This window comes from Emydura macquarii, unplaced genomic scaffold (genome assembly GCF_026122565.2).
Source record: "Emydura macquarii macquarii isolate MOO-44397 ecotype Brisbane River unplaced genomic scaffold, CSIRO-AGI_Emac_v2 contig_1045, whole genome shotgun sequence".
Lineage (NCBI taxonomy): Eukaryota > Metazoa > Chordata > Testudines > Chelidae > Emydura > Emydura macquarii.
Genome location: NW_027131182.1, coordinates 17,758,709 through 17,781,991, shown reverse-complemented (window position 1 = coordinate 17,781,991; position 23,283 = coordinate 17,758,709). Strand labels below are relative to the sequence as shown.

Genomic DNA, 23,283 nt, shown 5'->3' with positions numbered 1-23,283 from the left:
CAAAGTCAGACCATCAAGACTGGTATCCTGCTTCTGACAGGAACCTAGGGCCTGAGGAAAGTGCAAGAAACCACATAGTGGACAGCTAAGGAGGAACCAGCCCATAGGGGAAGTTCCTTCCTAACTCTCGTCATTTAGAATTTGCCTTGTGCCTTGAAGCATGCTAGTTTATACTTATTATTTTATGTAATATAATTGTGGATGTTCTCCTTTTCCATGTATATAAAACTTTTAAAATCTTACTCTGATGAGTTTTACAGGTTAAAGATATGGTTGATTTTTAGAAAATATATATTTCCTTTAATTGGTTTTTAAATTTGATGCATATTTCAATTTAATTGAATGTTCCAATAAGTTAAGTGTGTGCTTTACTGGTTTGGGGACCTAATCACAAAGGAAAATTTATTACACATTCATTTGTTTATAACTAGGCCTTGAAAAATCTATTTGCCGATGGCAGTCAGACAATTTTCTCAGGTGACAGCCATAAGTTATTGCAGAATCCAACTTAAGTGTTCAAACATGGCTTTTGTCATTTGTAGATTAAGGGATCGAAAGGGCAAGTAACGCGAGCAGAGATTCTGCAGGCTGGCCTTCGGGAATTATTAAACGCACTTTTTTCTAATCCTGTGGACAACAATTTGATCTGTGCAGTAAAGCTACTGAAGGTAAGAAGAGTTCAGTATTCAGTGATTTCTTTTTAAAAGTATGTTGTAACTGCTACTTTTTGTAAACTTAAATATTGATGAAATGTTGCAGGTTGTCATAATATAACCAGATTGCCCTGCTGTATGAAAGTGAGTACTTGACCAACACTACCTTTTTATATGAAAATATAATATGATGTTAAGATCAATTAACACCAAGATATATTAAAGAAAATTGCTAGTTTATTATTGCTTTCGTATTTACAGGTTAAAATAACTTCTTAAAGTGATTGCTATATTTTTTGGTAGTTGCCTCTGAAGTAATGAGAGAAAACATTGCCTGCCAGTGATGAAAAGTGCAGGGAATGCAATATGGCAGTTGCTATGGTTCCTGCCAGTAAACTGCAGATTATCTATAAAAGTACAATAAGAGCTGAAATCATTAATAAAATGTATGTGTAGCTAAAACAAATGCAAATACACTTGTGTTTCAAAACATTTGAATAGCATTTGCTCCTTTGCATACATGCCAAGCTTTGATTTCAGGGCTTTATATTTTCTCTATAGCAATTGATCATTGCAACCACCTAAGAAAACAGTCTTGATACCTGGAAGTCTTAGAGAGACAAGGTAGGTGGGGTAATATCTTTTATTGAACCAACTTCTGTTGGGGAGAGAGACAAGCTTTCAAGTTTGCATTGAGTTCTTCAGGTCTGGGAAACTTACTTAGGGCTTATCTACACTTACAGCACCTCAGCAGAGCAGCTGCACTGCTTAGTGAAGACATTACCTACACCTTTCTCCTATCAGCACAGGTATTCCACCTCCTTGAGAGTCAGTAGCTTAGAGAAGCCTTCCTGTCAGCATAGCACTGTCTAAACTGGAGGTTAGGTCGGTATCACTACGTCACTCGGGGGTGGATTCTCCTGAGCAACAGAGTTATGACGATATAAGTTGGTAGTGTAGACCAGGGTTTCTCAATCCATGGGTTAGGACCCAAAATTGGGTCTCCAGAACATTTCAAAGGGTGGCATGGCAGCTCCTATGTCTCCTGTCCCACGGGGCTGGCTAGGCTTACCTCCTTGTTCTAAGAACTGCAACCTCTCACGTCCCAGTGCCACTCTGATTTGGCCCAGCTGTCATGACAGGAGTTTGGGTAGGCCAGATTTGAGTGAGTAGCACTGTGAGCCAGGTCACAATTCCAGTCACACAAATTTGGTCCAGTCAGGGAGGTGGGGCCACACCGAAGTGGCATTGCAACATCCGGAACAGAAAGCCAAGCCCAGTCAGCCCCACAGCACAAAAGGTGCCCCACTGTAGGGTAAGTGATGGGCAGGACCCAACCCCCTTCCTGGGGGGCACGATGCGACCAAAACCACCCCCGGACCTCTGCCCTTAGACTATTTACTGGGTCAAAACAGGCCATAAATATTGACAGATGGGTCCTGAGCCCAAAAAAGTTGAGAACCACTGGTGTAGACCAAGCCTCAGGGTGTCACAGTTAAATATGATAGAACAGATTATTTAGCATAAGTAGTTAATACACATTTCAAGGGAATATTCAAGGTGGTCTGTTAATACTCCTCCAGTCATAGGGAGGAAAGGAAGGGGGAGGAAAGCAGCTGCAGGGTTATTAGATTACTGTAATAAGCCATAAATCCAGAGCTTCTATTCAGTCCATGATTTTAGTGTCTAGCAAAATTATGAATTTAAGCTCCTAGGCTCATATTTTGAAAGTGTTTGTGCAGGTTTCCTTTAAGGATGAGGATTGATAGGAGCTTAAATTCATAATTTTGCTAGACACTAAAATCGTGGACTGAATAGAGAGACTGGATTTATGGCTTATTACAACAATCTATAACTCACTAACAACTCCCGCTCCCCGCCCCATAACTTTCATAGCTGCTGCTGCTGCTCCCCCCTGCCTCCTTTCATACCTATGACTCTAGGGGTTGGGGGACCTTGAATGGTCCTTTTGAAATGTATTAACTACTTATGCTAAACAATCTGTTCTATCTTATATTTAGCTGTAACATTCTAAAGCCTGGTCTAACTACAGAGTTAGGTCGACATAAGGCAGCTTATGTCGACCTAACTCTGTAAGCGTCTACACTAAAATGTAGCTCCCACCGATGTAACTCGTCCACTATACCAACTTGATAAGGCCTTGTCTACACTAGTCAGTTTTGTCAACACAAGTTACAGCATTGATCAAAAAGCACTGTAATTACAACCCTTGTGCCTTATCATACAGCACTCATGTTGCCGAAGCACATCCACAGTTGGCGCACTCACATGGACAGTGAGAGCAGTGCATTGTGAGCTGCTATCCCACTGTGCAACTCGTCACTTTGTGCTGCTAGGAGTTATGGGAAGGCAGAGAGGATTGTAGTGCATCATGGGTGCGGGCTTAACGTCCCATGATGCAGTGATTTTCGTCCTGTCATGCCATGGGTTTCCGACTGTATTTCGGAGCATGTTTCAGCGGCCTTAGTTTCCTGAGCACCTGCCATCTCTATCTGAAACGATGGATCCTGCACAGCTCTCCATTGTTTTTGTCAGTGTTCTGAACACGTTGCGGCTGCTCATGCAGTATATCATGAGCTCCCAATCGGAACTAAAATCTGATGCACCTGACCTGCTATATGCCTTGCAAACAGATAATGCTGGATTACTGTTTGCATTCATGGAGCATCTGCACACAGTGCATTGCTGCTTTTGGGTGCATGAAACAAGCAGGTCTTGGATGATGAGCAGTGGCTGCAGAACTTTCGAGTTCACAAAGCCATCTTCATGGACCTCTGTGCGGAGCTTGCCCCGCCCTGCAGCGCAAGAACACCAGAATGAGAGCTGCCCTCTTGGTGGACAAGCATGTGGAGATCGCAATGTGGAAGCTGGCAACTCGGTCGCTAATCAGTTTGGAGTCAGGAAGTCCACCATTGGAGCTGTGTTATTGCAAGTGTGGAGGGCCATTAATCACATTCTACTACGAAGGACTGTGAGTCTTGGAAATATGCATGAAATAATGGATGGCTTCACAGCAATGGGATTCCCGAACTGTGGCATGGCACTAGATGGTGCACACATCACAATTTTGGCCCCGGACTATCTTGCGACAGAGTACGTTAATAGAAAGGGATACTTCTCTACGGTACTGCAGGCACTTGTGGATCACCGTGGGTATCCACAGCGTATGTTGGTCAGGGAAGGTGCATGATGCACGCATCTTCAGGAACGCTGGCCCTGTACAGAAAGCTGCAAGCAGGGACTTTCTTTCCAGACCAAAAGATTCCAAAGGGGGATGTTGAAATGCCCATAGTGATCCTGGGAGACCCAGCTACCCCGTACTACCATGGCTCATGAAGCCTTATACGGGAACCTGAGTAGCAGCAAGGAGAGCTTCAATAACAGCTGAGCAGGTACCGAATGACCGTTGAATTTGCGTTTGGCAGATTAATAGCTTGCTGGCGATGCCTTTATGGTAGGTTAGACCTAAATGATGACAATATTCCTATGATTGTAGCCGCCTGCTGGGTGCTCCATAATATTTGTGAAGCTAAGGGTAAAAAGTTTTCTCCTGGTTGGAGCATAGAGGGGGATCACCTTGCAGCTAGCTGAATATGAATAACCAGTTGTCAGGGCTATTAGAGGAGCACAATGGGGGGCCATTCAAATCAGGGAGGCCATTAGAACTATTTTGACAATCAGCAACAATAAGGTATCTTTGTAAACAGCACTGTGCCATGCTATGACTGCTATCCAGCTTGCATTATGTATCAATGTGAGATGCAACCACTGTGTGCAAGAGACAAATAAAGATTGCTTATTCTGCACAGAGTATGTCTTTATTAAATAACAATTTAATAATTGTTATTGAATAAACACACATGAAAAGCTGGGCTGGAGGAAAGAAAGCAGTGAGGGGCAGTGTGAGCTATAACAGCTGGGTGTAAGTCCAGCTATTGTTCTGGAAACTGTCTGAAGGGGTGGAGTGAATGGGTCACCGAGAAGGGCTGGGAGTTTGGTAGGAATGTGTGGGTGGAGTTGGGGAGGGCATGTATTGGCTTCAAAAAGGGGGGGAGCATGCATGAATTCAGTCTGCAGTGTTATGAGTGACTTTAGCAGCTCCATTTGCTCCTCCATGGCTTTTATCATGCACTCATGACCTGCTATCACTTGCTTCTGGTTTTTCATCCTCCAGTGCCTATCAATTTTCTGATTTTTTGAACAGTGCATTTTTATGGCCACCTCCTTATAGAAGCGGCAGGTCTTCGGATGTGCACCAGAATGACAGTTTGACTCCCTAGCTTTTTGGTATCTCTGCCACAGCTCCTTGATTTTCACATGGCACTACAGTGTGTCCCATTCATAGCTCTTTTCTGCCATTATATAAGAAATCTGACCACAGGTGTCATAATTCCTTCGGCTGGAGTGGATCCAGAAGCTCCCATGTGCTCCAAGCGGGAGTGTGTTTGGTGTGGGGAGCCACCATGGTCAACTGGGAAGATGAGATGTGAGCTCTCCACACCGACCAAGCAGGAAATGAATTCAGGAAAAAAAAATTCCCAGAACTTTAAAGGGGAGAAGTGGATGGCTGCATGGCAGCAGAGTTCAAACTGATGGCCAGAGTGGTCAGGATGGGCACTCTGGGACACTTCCTGGAGGCAATTTACTGTGACACAACTAAGCACGGTGTCTATATTGATACTTTGTTGTTAAAAGTTTGGCACAAAAAGCACTACACCTCTCAACGAGGTGGTTTTATTTTGTCACAAAATCAGGGGAGTTGGGTTGGCGGGAGGGGTGATTGCAGTGTTTACACCACCACTGTTTTGGTGCAAAAAGCTGACTTTGGTTGACAAAAGTCTCTAGTGTAGACCAGGCCTAACTCCACTTCTGCGAGAAGCGTAGTGCTTAGGTCGATGCAGTGTCAGTGCAGACACTGCATTGCTTACATTGACGGTTGCTACCTTTCAGAAGCCATCCCACAATGCCCAACGCTGACAGTTAAATCTGTGCAAGCACTCCTGGTGGGGACTTGCACTGGTGACACGAGTGGACATGCAAAAGCGATTTAATTACTGTGCTCGCTGTACATTGATGTAACTTAGGTTGACTTAATTTTGTTGCTTAGACTTGCCCTTGAGTAAGGGGAGGTCTACACTGCAAATTTGCATTGGCACAGCTGCACCAGTATGGCTGCACCAGTGTAGCACTTCTGATGAAGACACTCTCTAAGCAGACAGGAGAGAGTTCTCCACCTCCATGAGAAGCCAACTCTCACGCCAACATAGCACTGGATTTTTCACATCCCTCAGTGACATAGTTATATCCAAGTATGCTTGTAGTGTAGACCTAGCCTGAGTTTTCCAGACATCTGTGAAAGCTCATGTCTCTCACCCTCAGAAGTTGGTCCAATAAAAGATATTACCTCACCCAGCTTGTCTTTCTAACATCCTGGGACTGGCGTGGCTACAACAACACTGCATACAACTGTTGGAAGTCTTGACAGATACGTAAAGGAGCAATTGTTTGGTTAGTTGGGGGTTTTTTGGTTTGTTTGTTTTTAAAATATAAAAAGTATTTGCATTGTTTGAGTCTGCACATAACTTCTGCAAATCATTGAGAATTTAAATAGTTCATCTTGAACTATTGCAATTTAAGAAAAAATTAATTCACCTTTGAAGCGCCAATAAATTAACAGAAACATAGACTGCTCTTGGGATGATGTCGATATCTAGTCATGGAAGTGGTTGTGACATCACAGGAAAACAGAAGATCATTATGTTGTTCTGAAAACTGCTTCTGTGATGTCATCCATTGCAGCTAGAAATAAGCCAAAAACAGCCTCTAGTTCAAATAAATAAAATTCAAATTTGGATTCCTAAGATTAGGCTTCTGAAACCATACCTAAGCATCTAATTAAGAAGCCAGATATTCACAGGTGCTGAGCTCCCTTTGATTTAGTTATGAGCTGATTTCAGTGGGTGCTACAGATCCTCAGCACTCTGAAAAGTCATTTTATTGAGATACATTTTATTTAGGTACTTACACCTAGGCTTTTAGATCTGTATTACTTGCATACAAACTGTCTGTTTCTCATCTCTAATTTCAGATATCATAAAAATACTTTTTTTTAAATGTGGAATTTCTGAACTTAGTACCAGTTTATTTAGCATTTTCTCATAAATCTAAATAAATATTACATTTAATGCTGGATTTAATTTTAGGTAACATTGAAGTTTAACTTGCTCATGGTATTTTTGTCTAATTGCAAGACCTATAAGGTAATGCCTAACCAAAATACTTTAGGAAGAGTTCCTTATCTCCCAGTGATGTGTGGGGTTTTAGGCAAACCTGGTGATATATTCTGCTTTTTAGGGGAAATAATTATCATAAAAGTATTGAAATGGAAAAGTCCTCATTGCTTGAAAAATATCTTCAGGTAGTGTGCACGTGTTTAAAGAATGAACCTTATGTGACTGCTTTAAAGCCTTGTGAAGTTACTGAAGAATTGTTTTCAAGTTGTGGTTAGTGTAAAGTCCTGAAGATAAATGGCAACAGGGCTGTTCTAAATACCATTAAAGCAGGGGTTCTTGCAACAAAATTTTTGGTGGTCTCTGAGTGTGTACTATTGCTGGTGGCCACTCTGACAAATTTTCCTAAAGAACTTTAATTTTAGGAAAAACAAATAAATATGCACATACACATATCCAAATCATTGTAATTTATTTATGTAGGACTTTTTTGCAGACTCAATAATAAAAATAATGTACAGTTGTATTTTGGTGCCCCTGGCCCCACTGCCTCCTCTAACCCCTGCTGCCCCCTCTCCTGGCCCCGCTGCCCCCTCCCATTATGCCAAGCTTCCTTCTGCAGCTTCGCACCCCGAGCTCACCCCACTTCTTGCCTCTTGACCACAGTGCCTGGTAAGGCCAGGCCTGCTGCCCTGGGAGGGAGCTCATGGATAGAGCTGGAGTGGGGGCTGGAGCAGGGAGGGGAGGGGGAAGAATGGAGGCCGCCCCAAGGCTGAAGGGTGGGGGGGGGCTTAAGCCTTTCCCCAAAGCCTCGCAGGGGGCAGCTAAAGCTTGTCCCCGGAGCCTCCAGCTGAATCAGGGAAGGGGGACTGAAGCCTTACCCCAGATACCCTGGGTGCTGCTGCTTTGCTTTCTTTCTGCCCAGGAGGCTATCGTGGCCGCAGGAAAATCCCCTGGTGGCCACATGCAGCCACAGTAATGCAGGGTTTCTCAAATGCGGCCAGAGTGGAAGCTTCACTAACCAAACTCACTCTGTTCACAAAAACCAAAAACCAGCTGTTGTTGAACTGCCAACTCAAGTTAATGAGAATTCATCAACGTACACAATCTGTAATGTTATGTAATTAAAGACATCTAGAAAATCAATGTTAGCTTTTCCTTTAGATGCATTCTTTGACGACCCTAAACTTGTCACAGAATTCCATGAACCTCTTAACTTTGCTTTTTAAGATTTTTCTGTCATGTGCTACCTACTTTTTTATTAATAAAACGTGGTGGTTTTTTTTTAGTTGACTGGTTCAGTTTTGGAAGATGCGTGGAAAGAAAAAGGAAAGACTGATATGGATGAAATGGTTCAGAGAATTGAAAATGTTGTTCTGGATGCAAATTGCAGCAGGTGGGGAAAAAAATTAGTTGATCATTGCTTTCCCTTACTCGTGTGGGATTTTCCTACACTTTCTTTAGAGCTGTATATTAATTTGAATACAGTAGAAATATGAAGTATGTCAATCTGCAGAATACATTCTTTGAAGAGTTATATTAACCTTAATGGGTCTTTGTTCTTATGGGTCATGAGGTAATAGTCTTTATGCTAGAACCTTCCCGTATAGCAAAATGTTTCTAAAGAACGATTGAGATTTGTATACGTATACATTAGATATTTTAAGCAGTTACTATAGATTTTAACGTTAGATGTTAAAATACCTTTTCAGTGCTACACTTCTATAGTGGACACTGTAATTTTAGCATTTGTTGAAGTAACTTTGTCAATTACAGTATTTCTTGATTTTGTTCAAAATTTACCACCCTAGTAATTTATATACCATATGTGGTGGTTGGTTACTATAGAATACTATGAATATTGTATGTTGGACTGCTAACGTATCTCTTATTATATTCATTAATTTAAACCAGCAACACTTCCAAGGTGAACTGCTATGCAGAAGAGTTAAGATTCATTTTCTAAGAGAACATGTTGGATGCTATAATTATAGGTGGCAAAACTGTTCCTGCTAGAGGATCTTGCATAGAACGTGTTGATTAAAGGCAATGTGAGGGAGAATGACTTCACTAGTATGAGGGTTTATTGACTTTATTCAGTGTCACTGATGATCCCCCAATGATCTGTGTGTGCATGTAGACAAGACTGATATATTCTGACTCCACAGTACCTCCTGTTTCTTATGGGTCTGAGTTAGAGGTTTGAGGAACTGTGGAGGAGTGGCTGGGTAAATGTCTCTCTCTACTGCATTCAACTCCCGGACTTCCACATAGAAATCTGGGCAGGAGTTGATTCCATCCCTCTGAGTCCTTCCAAGCCTATTTTTGCATAGCTGTAGTAGCACCCAGACAATGGCAGCAAGTCTCCTGCCAGGAAGAAGGCCAGTGGAGCAGTAGTTGTCTCTGCAGGAGTCTTGTTGCAGATAGAAGTCCAAAATGATGATTGATTAATTAATCAATTAATTAATTAACTAAACTTTTGGGAAAAATTTCTCAAACCTAGACAGTCATACAGTAGATATCTGGAAAAATTTCATGTTATTCAAAAGAGAATACAAGATGAGTACACCCTCTAATTTTATAGCTACATATTTATAAATAGTTTATTTTGTTTCATATTGCACTGGTTCTGAGGGGATATTCTAGCTAAAATAGGGAGAGAATTTTGCCATTTGTAACTGTGGAATGCATAAGAAGCAAGTAATGATGTAAAACATCATTTTGAATGTATTAATATTATGTATGCTGTTTTAGTCCTACATAAGTGGAAAATGTAATATCGTGAGAGGCTGATATTTAACATTTCAATATGAATTCTCTTACATATATGTTTTCTGTAATTGATTATATTATACAATCAGAATTACTTCATTACATCCTAAACTAGCTCATGTATGTTCATTCAGAATCAATTGTGGTGGCAAGATAGTCAGTTGGATTTCCTAAAACCATTTTACTGTAGATTTATTTAGGAACTACTAGAGTTTTGATATCTGACTGGTTTGTTACTGTTTCTCTTCCCCCTGCCTTTAGCTATAAATATGTGTGAAGCATGCTTTTTTATATTATTTTAAGGGACTTAAGTGGTAGCATATGCAGTATTACAGAGGCATTGGATTGTAAATAATCTTGTTTTTATATTTTAATACAAAGTACTTAAGCTGTCCTTGGTGCTTTTGTGTATTTGCAGGGACGTAAAACAGATGCTTCTGAAACTAGTAGAACTACGATCAAGTAACTGGGGAAGAGTTCATGCAACCTCAACATATAGGGAAGCAACACCTGAAAATGACCCTAACTATTTTATGGTATGAATATACTCAGAAGCTTCAATTGTTCAATTTGATGTATATTTGTAAAGAAACACACAGAAATTTTGTTAACTTTGATAGACGTTCTGGAAGTAGTGAAGGCAATGAATAATTATCCTGTTTTATATGAAATGTGTATAATTTACTGTGTTTCAATTTTAGAATGAACCAACATTTTACACCTCTGATGGCATTCCTTTCACTGCAGCAGACCCAGGTATGTTTCCAGCTTAGTATAGTCACTTTCCTAAGAAAAATATAGCTAAGTTGAGGCCCTGTCCAAATAGGCACAAAGTTTAAACATTTTTTTAAATGAAATTAATGCAGTTCAGTGGCAAATAGTGTTTGAGTTACCGTCTTCACAAGTTAGTGGGTGTTAGATTGTAATAATAAGCCATAAATCCAGTGTCTTTATTTGGGCCATGATTTTTAGCATCTAGCTACAAACCAGGACACACCAACTCAAAGCGGCACCAGCCCAAGCCAAAACAAGATGCTAACCCTGCAGACAGCTCTCCACTGCTACAAATGATCAGCACCCCCCCCACAACACACCTTTCTTGATCCATGGGTCCTACACATGTCTATCACAACATCCAGTGCACTAAATGCCCCATAGCAACTATGTGGGTGAAACCAGACAGTCACTATGCTTTCAAATTAGCTTTCACAGGAAAATAATAAAACACAAAAACACTCTAGTTTCTGTGCATGAACACTTTTCACAAAGGGATCACACTACATCTAACCTATCAGTCCTCATCCTCAAAGGAAATCTGTAAAGCGCTTTCAAAAGATGAGCCTCGGAGCTTAAATTGATAATTTTGCTAGATACTAAAAATCATGGACTGTTTAGAGACACTGGATTTATGGCTTATTACAACAATCTATAACCCACTAACAATCCCCCTGCTACTTCCCCCCTCTTCCTTTCCTCCCTATGACTCGAGAGGGGTTAATGGCCCACTTGACCTTGAATGGTCCCTTGAAATATATGTTCACTATTTATGCTAAACAATCTGTTCCATCTCGTATTTAGCTGTGACATTGTGAGTATGTTTCTTGGACCTGAAGAAGAGCTCCCTGTAAGCTCGAAAGCTTGTCTCTCTCACTAAGAGAAGTTGGTCCAATAAAAGATATTATCTCACTCACGGTGTCACTCTACTATCCTGGGACCGACACAGCTACAGCAACACTGCATACAACATTTGAAGTTAGATCACTTTTCTGCAGTGTATATAGATCTCATTGTTTGCAAATTCTAGTAAAAAGGCCATGTTCATATACAGTTGCACCCAATGATGCAATGTAATCTTACTCTATTTTAAATTATATTCTAATTTTACAAGACCTCTAAGATACATTCGTATGATAAAAGTAGACTATATATATTTGATTCATTTTTTTTCTTTTGTAGATTATCAAGAGAAATATCAAGAGTTGCTTGACAGAGAGGATTTCTTTCCAGATTATGAAGAAAATGGAACAGACTTATCAGGGGCTGGAGATCCGTATGTTTTTATTCTTATACTTTTTGTTCAAAAATGTCTAAGTTGCATTTCAGTTTTTTCTTTACATTTTTATTTTTTTCATAAACGCACAATGAAAAGTTCAAAAAGATAAATGCCTTATAGCTTGTATATGTTTCCAAATATTGCATACTTCATGGGATCTCCAAAAGAATTATGTAATTTGATAATTTGTTAAAACTGCAAGACTAGACAATACAAAACCAGACAATATGACATAGACATAACACGTTAGGGTGGGGGTAACAGTAATAAAATAAAAGAAGACATGCATGAATAGGGAGAAGAGAGGAGGCGGCGGCGGGGGGGGGAGAGGAGAGGAGAAGTTAGGTGGAATGGAAGTCTGGAATTCTTTGAGCCATCTAAGAACTAATTTTACAAAAATGGAAGCGTAGTCTTATTCCCAGAATAGAGCACTGCGGTTTTTAGAACACAGTCTCTACACAAAATACAAAGCATCTTATTGAGGGTTATAGTGATATATTAAAAGTGGAGAGTTCTAAAATCCAAGTTGGGAAATCAGTATGTATTTCCACAGCAGTGTTCCCTTGGCTGCATAGTGCATACTACGTATAATTCATTAAACACAAAAAACTACAGAACTTTAATGATCCAAAGTCAAGTACTCAAAAGTTGGGAAATGCCTGAATTAACGTTGTCTGTGCAACCTTAATTTGGTCTCCTTGTGTGGCTGCATTATGAGAGTCTTTTAATTACATCATCACATACTACTTTTTCCCCCAGACCTCTTCCTCATTTAGTGCACAGGCTGAATGATGTTCACTAAATGAGCTACCATTCAGTATTTCATTTTATCCTCATTGCTCAGTGTGCAACCCTATGCCTTATTAACTGCATGCTGTTCAAACTCTGCTCTGCATACATAATTACTAACTTCCTCATGGGCTTTTGTATGGTGCGTTTGACTAGAATACCTGAATGCTTCACAAAGATATGTCTTCACAATACTCCTGTGAATTGTATTAGTATTATCCGCATTTTAGAGATGGAGTGCTGAGGCATAGAAAGATTAAGATCAAAAGTGCCCACTAATTTAGGGTGCCCAATTTGAGATGCCTAGGTCTTATATCCTCTCTTCCCCCCCCCCCCCAAAAAAAAAATATTTAGCATTATATAGTACTTCACTTGTTTAGAGCACAGCTCTCAATGACTTCAGTTGCAGCTCTGAGTGCTCATCACTTCTGCAAAACAAACCCCATGGTCTCAGGTCAGACACCCAAAAAATGAAGAACACACAGTTAGTGGCCAGCTGTGAAAAATCTCTGGTTTGTGACTTGTCCATCTTCACACAGGAACTCTGTGGTAGAGGTAGAGAGAGAATCTAATTTTCCAGGGCAGCATTCAAATGCCTGAATAGTGAGACAGTCCGTTGCTCAGTCACTACACACTTTTCAGCTTTGCAACAAATGAAGCTTGGGAGTCCTACAGGCAGAAGGCCCCATCAGTACAAAACCTTGATTAATTCTCAGAGCACAATCCATCTTGTGCACTGAATGAGACATGGTTATGTGGAAAAAGGATATATGATAGTGTAATTATTAGACTGTGTCATAATGCAGACAGACAAGGGAACTAAATTAAGGTTGCATTCTTTCATATGTCAGCAAATTGGAGACCAGTTCAAACTCAAACTTATGTACGTTTTTTTTAATAAGTTATTTGTTTGGGGAAGTAGTGTGTATTTGAGAGAGACAATGGATAATGGTCAAACGCCTCTTGTAGTCTGCTACAAATTGGACTGTAGTACTGTAGCACAGCTGGCCTTCATTTCTGTAACACTTGAACACTAAATTCTGTGATAAATTTCAGGTACATTTAAAAATAGAAGCTTTTATTGAATTTAACAGGGAAAGGAATAATCAGTGCAGTCTCCCTTGTATTTATTTTAACATTGAATTTTACGATATCGCTACATTTTCAGTTTGCTACAAATATTAATGACAATGCATAATTGCCCTGTAGAAATTGTCGTGCGGGAAGCTGGAGGCTTTTTCAACTTGTGAGGTAACAGTTGAGGTTTTTTGGAACACAGGAATGCATGGGAGAAGGGTTTGGTGGTTAGTCTCAGTGCTTTCCTTCTAGAAAAAGGGATACTTACCAGCCACTCTGCTGCCCTCACAGCAGTAACCACTACTGAATGAAACAATGATAGACAAGGACATCAGCTGGAAGTTTTTATTACAACAAGAAGTGGTGAAATAATTAAGATTTGACTTTGTCATCAGGTGTCAGGGCTTCACCCACTAATTTGAATGAATTTCACACCTTTCAAATACATTCTTGCAGACTCTCAGCTGGCTTGGGGAGACAACACTGCATTCCTCACAATCAGTTCACATTTGGAACCAGAAAGGCTAGAAATGACAGTATAAACCCTGATTCTGCATTGAAAACTGCAATGGCAAACTGCTGCTGCCTGCACTGAGGCCCACTGACTTCAATGGGGCTCTCAGAGCATGTCTACACAGCAAAGAACCCATGATAGCTGACTCAGGCTCGGCCTGTGGGCTGTTTCATTGCTGTGTAGACTTCTGGGCTTGGGCTGGAGCTCGAGCTCTGGAACCCTATGACAGTCCCAGAGTTCAAGCTCCAGCCCAAGCCCAGAAGTTCACACAGCAATGAAACAGCCCCAGGAGTCCGAGTCGGCTGACGTGGGCCAGCCGCAGTTTTTTCTTTGCTATGTAGACATACCCTTAATGGGTGCAGGGCTCCACCTGCATGGTTTGCATTGCAGGATCACAGTCTTAGATTATACTAAACCATTTTGCATCAGTGGTTGGTTTAAGTAGCAAACTTTGAAGCTGTGGAATCTGAGTACACGAGACCCTAATAATCAGCTTTCTCGACTCCTAATGAGACAAATTAATTTGTCATGATATATGAATAAAAGCTGGATATGGTGTTTGAGCTGGGAAGTTGACAAAATAAATCTGTCATTTTGTTAGTTATGCATATAGATCAATAAGTATGCATTATTGAATTCCTGCAGGAAAGTTTTGGATCATGAATATATTATATTCATTCTGTAGTCCAAAAGCTTTTGTTAAGTTGCATTAATAAGTGAGCACAACAGAAACCTATATAAAACAGCTTATTGATTGGTTACTTGTATTAGTGTTGGAGTTGCACTGCTTAAGTACTCAAAGGTCATTAAATGATAAATATAAAGTTGTAATCATAATATTAACTTTGTTCCAATGCACAGGACATTGGAGAATGTAGGGTTTTTTTTAAGAGGCTTTATGCCAGAGCCTGCAACCATATGAGTTTCTGATGTGTCACCACTGAATCTCATAAACTGATGAACAGTCCTATGAATCCTCTGAGGATATCCTAGGTATTGCAAGAAATAGTTTTGGTTATTCAGTAGGTGTCTCACTTTCATTATGTTACCAAACATTTCCCCAACATAGCAGTGTATTTTCTGGTGACCTTGACTTTTTTACCCTTAATTAGTGTTGTAGAATGTAGACCATTACTTTATGAAAATGTTTTTGTTTCCAAAGAATACCTTCCAAAGAATGTAATCTGTTTTCTTTTTCTCTGCATACTTTTGAATGTTTTTCTTAAAAGAAAACTGTACAAATAAAGCCTAACAGCAGATTTTAAAAATTTTTGTAGGTACTTTGATGACATTGATGATGAGATGGATCCAGAAATTGAAGAAGCATATGAAAAATTTTGCTTAGAATCAGAACGAAAGAGAAAACAGTGAGATGTTAGACACAATATTAGCTTAATAAAGCAGTTTAGGTATGATTAGCAAACAAGGGAAACCCAGAGAACATGTCACATGTATACCAAATTAAGGATGTTGAGTTTCTCTGAGTATTAAAGTTATGCAATTTCCATTTTGTTAAACTGAATCTGCCAAAAATTGTAAACTTATGCCCTGTAACTTAAAATGTTGTGTATCATAGTTTATTTTATGTACAGTTAAATGAACAATGTTTTGGCTGCAATAAAATTGTTTTGAAAAGTATCACACGAAATAAAATTTTAGTAACTGGGAACTGTCCCATTAAAATGCTAAATTTGTCTTGGAAAAAATGAAAACCCTGAGTAAAACATAAATTGCTCACTTATTTTAGTATATATTAGGATTGCCTCACCCTTTTTATCATACAGACGTTTTTCTGGTATTTCATATTTTTAGGTTAGGAAACTTAACTGCAGATAGGTTTTTTTGTTTTTGTTTTTTTTTTAATGTCACAATCATGAAAAAAGCTATTTTTTCCCCCAGTATGTGTGGCGGTATTTGGGGTTCTTTTCTGGAATAAGCATTTTTAATATATGACATTATTAATGTACAAGCACTGCTTTGGAAGCCAGGTGCTGTCTATTTTCAACTATTACAAGCAGAAGCTTCTGCTAAATATTTTGCATTTTACAAGAATACATTAATATAACTAGGAGCCCATGCTCTTCAATGTGTGCAGCTTTGAATCTACGTATTCTTGAATGTGATTAACATAATTAACATGTCTACCCTTTTGAGAGAGCCCCAGAACTCCTTATTCCTCTAATTAATTTATACACTTTGTGTTGATTCCATAGTTTGGTTTGTATCAATGTTTACGTTTCAGATATATTAACAAATTCTGAAGTCAACTGCTGCTTGTCTCCAATCTAATCATTTGTTTTATAGTTTTTCTGAAATACCCAAAGACCATTCTTTTTATTGCCTATCATTCAGCTGTAGTGGTTCCTGCCATTTGGTATTAGATAGATGAAGTAAAACCCATTATCAAACTCAAAATGCATATGTTTCCAACTTCCCAAGAAATAGGTAAAATAGCTTATGTAAAGAAAACACATGTTGTAAATATGCATGTAAATAGTTCTGTTAATATTGCACTGTAATACATTTGGTACAATAATTTGTGTGTCGGCTAATATGGTTAGCATTGACTACATTTTCTGCCTGTTTATTTGTTTAGCATATTAGTTTAGATTAAGTTTTGAAAAATAAAATTTAACTAGCTTTGTTTCCTTTGGACTATTTGCACTATACTTTTATTTTCCTGGTTTAAAAAAATCCAACTAAAATGTTTTGTTTCTCCAGTTTATTTTGTTTAACAGTATATATGTACCTAGTGCCAAATACTGCATCAATTTCATCTCAAATGCAAACATTTATCAAATTATACTTGGAAAAAGGCAGCAAATTAACATTTTTTAATAATACACAACTGCATTGAGAATTTTGCTCTGTAATGCAGATTTGAAAAGCAAATTCATAAAAGGACAATACATACATACAATTACTAGCATTTCAAAATGCCTATAAAGAGTCTGGAACTTGTAGGTAAGAGTAAATTAAATTTCCTTACACCGTGGCAATATCTATTTTGCACATTTTCAGGTACAAGTACATCACCATAGAAGTAATATAACTAGATCCATCAAAGCAGTTTTCTTGAAAAGAATAGTTCATCCAAAACCACGGTCAAACTCACAAGCAAATGTAAAGATTGATGCTTTGTGAAAACTTAAGTTCAAATTTTTTTTTACACTCCCCAAGGTATGACTAAGAAACATGAAGAAAATAAAACATTTATTCATTGTGAGTTAATGTATTGTAGGTTTGTAGTAGTAGCTTCAGGGATTCTGTGCCTTACTGGCAATTTTACCTTTTTGTACAGTAAGTATTTTCTTCACTCGAAAAGCAGGGTGTGTGTATCTTGTCTACATGCAGACATACAGTGTGTAGGAGAAGCAGACTTACACTATTGTACATATGTTTCTGTATGAACATTTTTTACTTTTAAAAAGTGTTTGTGTGGGTTTCATTGAGTTATGGGATTAATATTTGGTAGAAATGCTAAGGTTCTGTTTTATCTGATTTTTGGGTTTTCTTTAAAACAAAAATCTCACTTTTTAGAACCTTGATATGAGCTATATTAAACAGAAGTAGCCTATGGCCTCTCTTGGGTGGAGACCTGTGTCTCATGCCCTTCTGACCAGTGTATTTCCAGGCTGAACAGTTTCCCTGTCTTCACTGTGTTATTTCCAACTAAAGACAGCTGCCTAAGCAGGCTTCTCTTCCTTCTCTGTCAAGACTAATAACGAAGTAATTGTCAACAGTTAAATTACCATCCAGCACTTCCCATGCAAGCATATTTTATCCTTAAGATAAAAGCATTAGAGAAAAAACACTGAAAACACTAAAAGAACCTACACACATGCTAATAAGCTTTCCAGAAATCCCCCCCCCCCTTCCCCCTCCTCAATTGTCTCCAACATAAATTCTGGCATATGAGTTCTTCAAATCCCTAATGGCGTCTCTTTTATGGTCACAAGTTCATAACAACCTTAGCTCAGAACTAGTACACTTTTGAAAACTTTAGTCCATTCTTTATACAGTTCAGGACTGTGATCTGGAGTTTCTAGGAAAAAGGTAATCAAGACGATCTTTTCTCAAGATGCAGTTTCAAAAGGATGGACTCAGAGCTAGGTCATTGCATTTCCCTTACCTCCAGTACTTCCTAGGAAATCCACTTCGGTCCTAAAAAGTCCTTTGATATTCCTGATCCTTTAGTTAGTCTTTGAGAGACGTTATGTACGATTTCACAATAACGTGCACAATTGCATTTTTAATACAGTGACACCCCCCCCCAACTTAATTCAAGAGTGTTTATCTTAATTGTTATATCTGTCAAAACAATAAAATCTCACATGGGAGTTTTAAGGTAGCTTTTAAACTGATTTTAGTGTTTTCTGTTGCCCCTGTCCCTACTTCTGGATGTAAGCAAGGATGGGTTCCAAGCTGAAGCCTTCACAGGTAGAAACCAGCAAGCAGCTGAGCCGTGTTCCAGTTGCTAGCGTAACGCTCTAACAAGTCAATCAAAATTCCTGTCTGCTACTTTCTTCTATTAAGCGAGCTGGAGAGGGGAGGACCACGGGTAGGTAAGTCCCATCAACTAATTGTGGAGAATTCAAAACCTACCTATTTTCTTCAGGGCTTGGAGGAGGCTATGCCATAGAGAAAGCAGTGTTGCTTGGACAAATGTTTCTTTAAGACCACAATGATTGGCGAAGGAAGGATCTTTTATCTTCAGCTGCCTATTTCTATGCAAGTTTTATACCATAGTTTCTCAACCTGTGGTACACATACCCTTGGGGGTACATGAGACACAGGCAGGGGGTACATGGCAAAAAACCCAGTGAAGGAAGGCGGGTGGCAGCTGCCAGCTTCCTGCCCAGTCCCACCTCCTCGCTGGGAGGTAGACGGCAGCCACCTCAGTCCTGGGAAGCTGGGCAGCAGCTGCTGGCTTCTTGGGAAGCCGGCCGGCAGTTGCCAATGTCCCGCCTGGTCCCAGCTTGCAGATGGGAGCCCAGCGGTGGCCTCCTACACCCTGCAAACTGGGCTCACAGGTGGGTGGCTGCCACCTGTGCCCCGGCTCTGAGCCGAGAGACAGCCTCCCACGCCCTGGCTTGAAGATGGACAGCAGCTGCCTGCTGCCTGCCTACATCCCCGGGTCCTGTGCCCCAGCTCAGAGCAGGTGGCAGTTGCCCACCTCCTGGGCTGGCAGCCACCTGCAACTTGCAGGTAGCAGCTCCCCTCCCCGGCACATAGCCTGGTGCCCAGAAACCCATGCAGAGAGCCCAGCAGCTTACCCAGTCCTGGAGCTGGGCTCTACCTGCAGGCTTACTTGTCAATTGACAGCTATGACAGCCCCAGATTTTACTAGTATAAAAATCTTAAGAGGGGCCCACACAGTGTGATTTGTCCCAGGCTCGCACCCCCCCAAGGACAGCCATGGGGAGCGCTGCTATCCACTCTGGTGGCCTGCTAGTGCCTGCTCATCCCTCATAAGTTCCCACTTGTGTGAGGAGAACACCACATGACCCTGCCATGAGGCCACAGTGATTGGCTGGCATTGACCTTTGCTCCTATATGGAGGAAGGGGAGGAGGAAGAAGGGGAGAAACAACAGGGGGTTTTGTGATCTGCCACAGCCACACAGCATTGCAGAACTCAGAACTCTCCTGCTTTATGAGAAATACAGTCATCCAGCAATAAAGGGGAAAAAGATTGTATTTCTCAGAGTGGAAAATTGAGTGGTGGGGTACTTATAATTTTCAGAAGTTAGGGGGGTACTTGCTACTTAAAAGGTTGAGAAACACTGTTTTATACCACACTCTTCACCATGCTGTTGTTTTAGCCAGCAACTGCAATGTTTTCTTGGTCCCTGGCTGCTCTTCCAGCACGTGACTGTGCAGTAGGTGAAGAATCTGTTGCTTGCCACTGCCACTAAACATCAGTTTCCAAATTGTGGGTCATGACCCCAAGTGGGGTCATTTAATCAGTAGATGGGGCCACGGCAATCCAGAGTGTGCAGAGGAGCACAGCATGACCTCACATGCACCATGTGCACGAGGTCATGTCGCATGGCGGAAGCTATTTTGCTCTACAAAACATCGCCTTCCATGCAGCATGACCTTGCGTGCACCATATGTGCGTGAGTATGGAGTCCAGAGGATGCTGTCTTGTAAAGCAACATGGCATCCTCCTTGCCCCGTGACCTTGCATGTACAGTGCGTGTGAGGTCACATGGCAGGGAGGATACCATTTTTAAATGGCATCTTCCATGCTGTCTGGGGTAGTGGGAAACAACACCTCTGAAAATGGGGTTATACAGGGAAAATGTTTGGGAACTGCTGCACTACAGAGTTGGCTCCCCAATCACAGTCATTGTTTCTCTAGAGCTGCTGGTCAAGAGCCTTGAGTTCCAGACAGTGGCTCTGTTTTCTGGCTCTCCTCCCCCACTCCCAAGCATTTGTATCTGACTTCCTTTGGCTTTCACAATCAAATTTTGCTTTTTCCCCTGGTTTGGCTCTTCTATGTCACATTTCTTTCATATGCGTGTGTAGCTGCAGCAGCTTGGTGGCTGTGATCTAGACTCCTATGGGTAGAGCCTTCCCATGCTGGCATTTATAAGGTTAGTCCTCCAGTGATCTAGCCGTAGAGACCCTATCTGGAAGAAGCCAGTTACAGAGAGACTGCCTAATGTTCCTCTCCTTGAAATCTGCAGATTGCCTAATTAAAAGAACAAAGCAGCTGTGGAGGAGTCCAACAGGTGGTGCCAAAAATCAAGAGACTTCATCAAAGTGAGAGAGACTTAACAGATCTGCAATAGATATTTTAATATACTGGTGCTGTGTCCTGCTCATTGGGTCACTGCCTGTGCTACTCTTCTGATAAAGTCACTAAGCCCCCTAATGCCACTGTTTACAAGCAAGAACTGGAAATTGGTAAACACATTTTATTTAAAAGTACTTGGGAAAAAAAATCCTAAATGCCAGATCTCAATTTTAAAAACATATTTTAAAACATTTATATGAATGAAACTTTGTGCGTGAGGAAGACATGTTCATAATTATGGATTTGATACTGTAAATGAGGTGATTATTTATATTACAAATAGCCTCTATCAGGGATTGAGGCTTCAGTGCACTGGGCACTGTAGAAACCTAAAGTAAAAAGACAGTCCTTATCTTCAGAGAGCTGACATTCTTGACTATTTTACAAATCTCAATAGAAAACACAAAAGTGTGTGGGTGGAGGAAGTGGGCATGAGGTAACAATGAAAATAAGGACAACGAGAGTTCTGTGGCACTTTAAAGACTAACAGATTTAATATTTGGAGACATAAGCTTTCGAGAGGCTAGCTCTCTTCTTCAGATGCAGTAATACAAAAACAGGTAACACAGAGGTATCATATAGGAATCCAAGTGCATTGAGAACAATGGGGGAGGTGGAGTCCGGTACTTAAGACCTAATGACGACCGTCACCACCTCCCCCATTGTTCTCAATGCACTTGGATTCCTATATGATACCTCTGTGTTACCTATTTTTGTATTACTGCATCTGAAGAAGAGAGCTAGCCTCTCGAAAGCTTATGTCTCCAAATATTAAATCTGTTAGTCTTTAAAGTGCCACAGAACTCTCGTTGTCTTTGTTGTATACAGACTAACATGGCTACCTCTCTGGAACTATTCTAAATGAAAATAAGCATATTTTGTATAGAATGCAATAGTCACCATTGATCACCTATCCAGCTCCCATCAGCTGGCAGTGCTTGCCTAGGCATAGTGTGTGGGAAAATGAAGGGGGGTGAGGAAACAGTAATGGCGTTCAAAGAGTGGAAGGGAACTTGAGGAAAATCTGTTCATTCCTTTTCAAGTGACATTGGTGAAAATACACAATGTGTGGGTAATTTCTTGATTGCACCAAATCAAGCAGCTGCTATTTCAAATGTCTCATATAAACAGAAATGAACAGTATTTGCTTAACTTGATAGAAATATCTTTGCTTTGCCAAAGGTATGCACAGGGATTTGAAAATTACATATTAAGCATGCACAGTTGAAAGGGGAGGAAAAAAGTCCAGCAGATATGTGCTGCACTGAAATGCATGTTTTTTCTTTAATAAAAGACAAACATTCAAAACAGAAACAATCTTTTTGTCAGAAATGGCTTTCTTCCAACTGCCTTCCTTCAAATGTTTCTGCTTAACACTTTCCACTCCTGGATTCATCTTTGTTTCTGAACATAGGTCAAAATTCATATATGCTAAATTGTTGAATGTTTATTTTAAACAATGGTTATTGATGCTAGTTACAGAAAGGAATAAAAATGGTTCAGCTGTCTCAGGTATCACAAATATGTGCAACTTTCTTATTTAAAAAAATATCATGGGAGCAGAACTCAAGACTGGAACTCACATTTCCTTAGTCCTAATCCAGAACCACAGAACCATCCTTCCTTTAAAACAAATCCTCCTATTCTAGTATTTTAATGAGAACAAAAATCCTACAAACAGCATTAATAATCCAAATTTTTGTCCACGAGTAGGCTGCTGCAAAATAGCAAATGGTGTGAAATAAAACTAATTTATAGAGCTGGCTGAAATTCAGGTATTCCAAGTTGCAGGGGTTTTTGGTATTTATGAATCTTCTTTTTTTTTCCAATGTAGAATGAAAGCAAATTTACCAACATTTCTGGCAAACTGGAGATAATTGAAAATTCTGTATTAGAAACACCAAAATAGGGTATTCCTGAAACAAAATATGAAACTGATACTCTTGTCAATTTCATAGCTGCTTATTGATAAATAGGTTCCCTTTGAGGGCTGGTAGGCTCCCAGCCCTGCACCTAACAGCCAAGAAAGTGTCCAGGTCCCAGGCTTGTTGCCACAATGCAGGGCCACAATGCAGGAAGTCTGCCAGTCCTGAAGCTCAGGCTTCCTAGCTGGAACTGTGGATCCTGAAAAGCTGGCAGTGTTTTAGCAAAAGTTTTGTTACTTTGTAGCGGACTCAGAAAAATTTCGCTACAACAAACTGGCATTTCCCATCTAAATTATGTTTATCAGAAAATTTCCAACCAAATCTATTATTAGATATTTTTGTGTAGACAAGCCTCAGATTGCAAAAGTGTGCAGGGAAACGCCATTAGCTTTTGATCATCTTCTTAACCACTCCCTTAGCACCATTCTTTCTCACCAAGCTATAAC

The 23,283-nt window shown here is 40.1% G+C and overlaps 1 protein-coding gene across 1 annotated transcript in view; it reads left to right on the top strand.

Annotated features, from left to right (window-relative positions):
• Positions 1 to 16,764, top strand: part of PAIP1 (poly(A) binding protein interacting protein 1) — a 37,656-nt gene extending 20,892 nt beyond the window's left edge. The window contains exons 6-11 of the mRNA XM_067545607.1: positions 543 to 668; positions 8,194 to 8,300; positions 10,095 to 10,212; positions 10,378 to 10,432; positions 11,633 to 11,726; positions 15,387 to 16,764. Of these exons, the coding sequence (XP_067401708.1) occupies positions 543 to 668; positions 8,194 to 8,300; positions 10,095 to 10,212; positions 10,378 to 10,432; positions 11,633 to 11,726; positions 15,387 to 15,480 (594 nt within the window). The 3' untranslated portion in view covers positions 15,481 to 16,764. The remainder of the gene's footprint in view (positions 1 to 542; positions 669 to 8,193; positions 8,301 to 10,094; positions 10,213 to 10,377; positions 10,433 to 11,632; positions 11,727 to 15,386) is intronic.
• Positions 16,765 to 23,283: the final 6,519 nt, after the last annotated feature.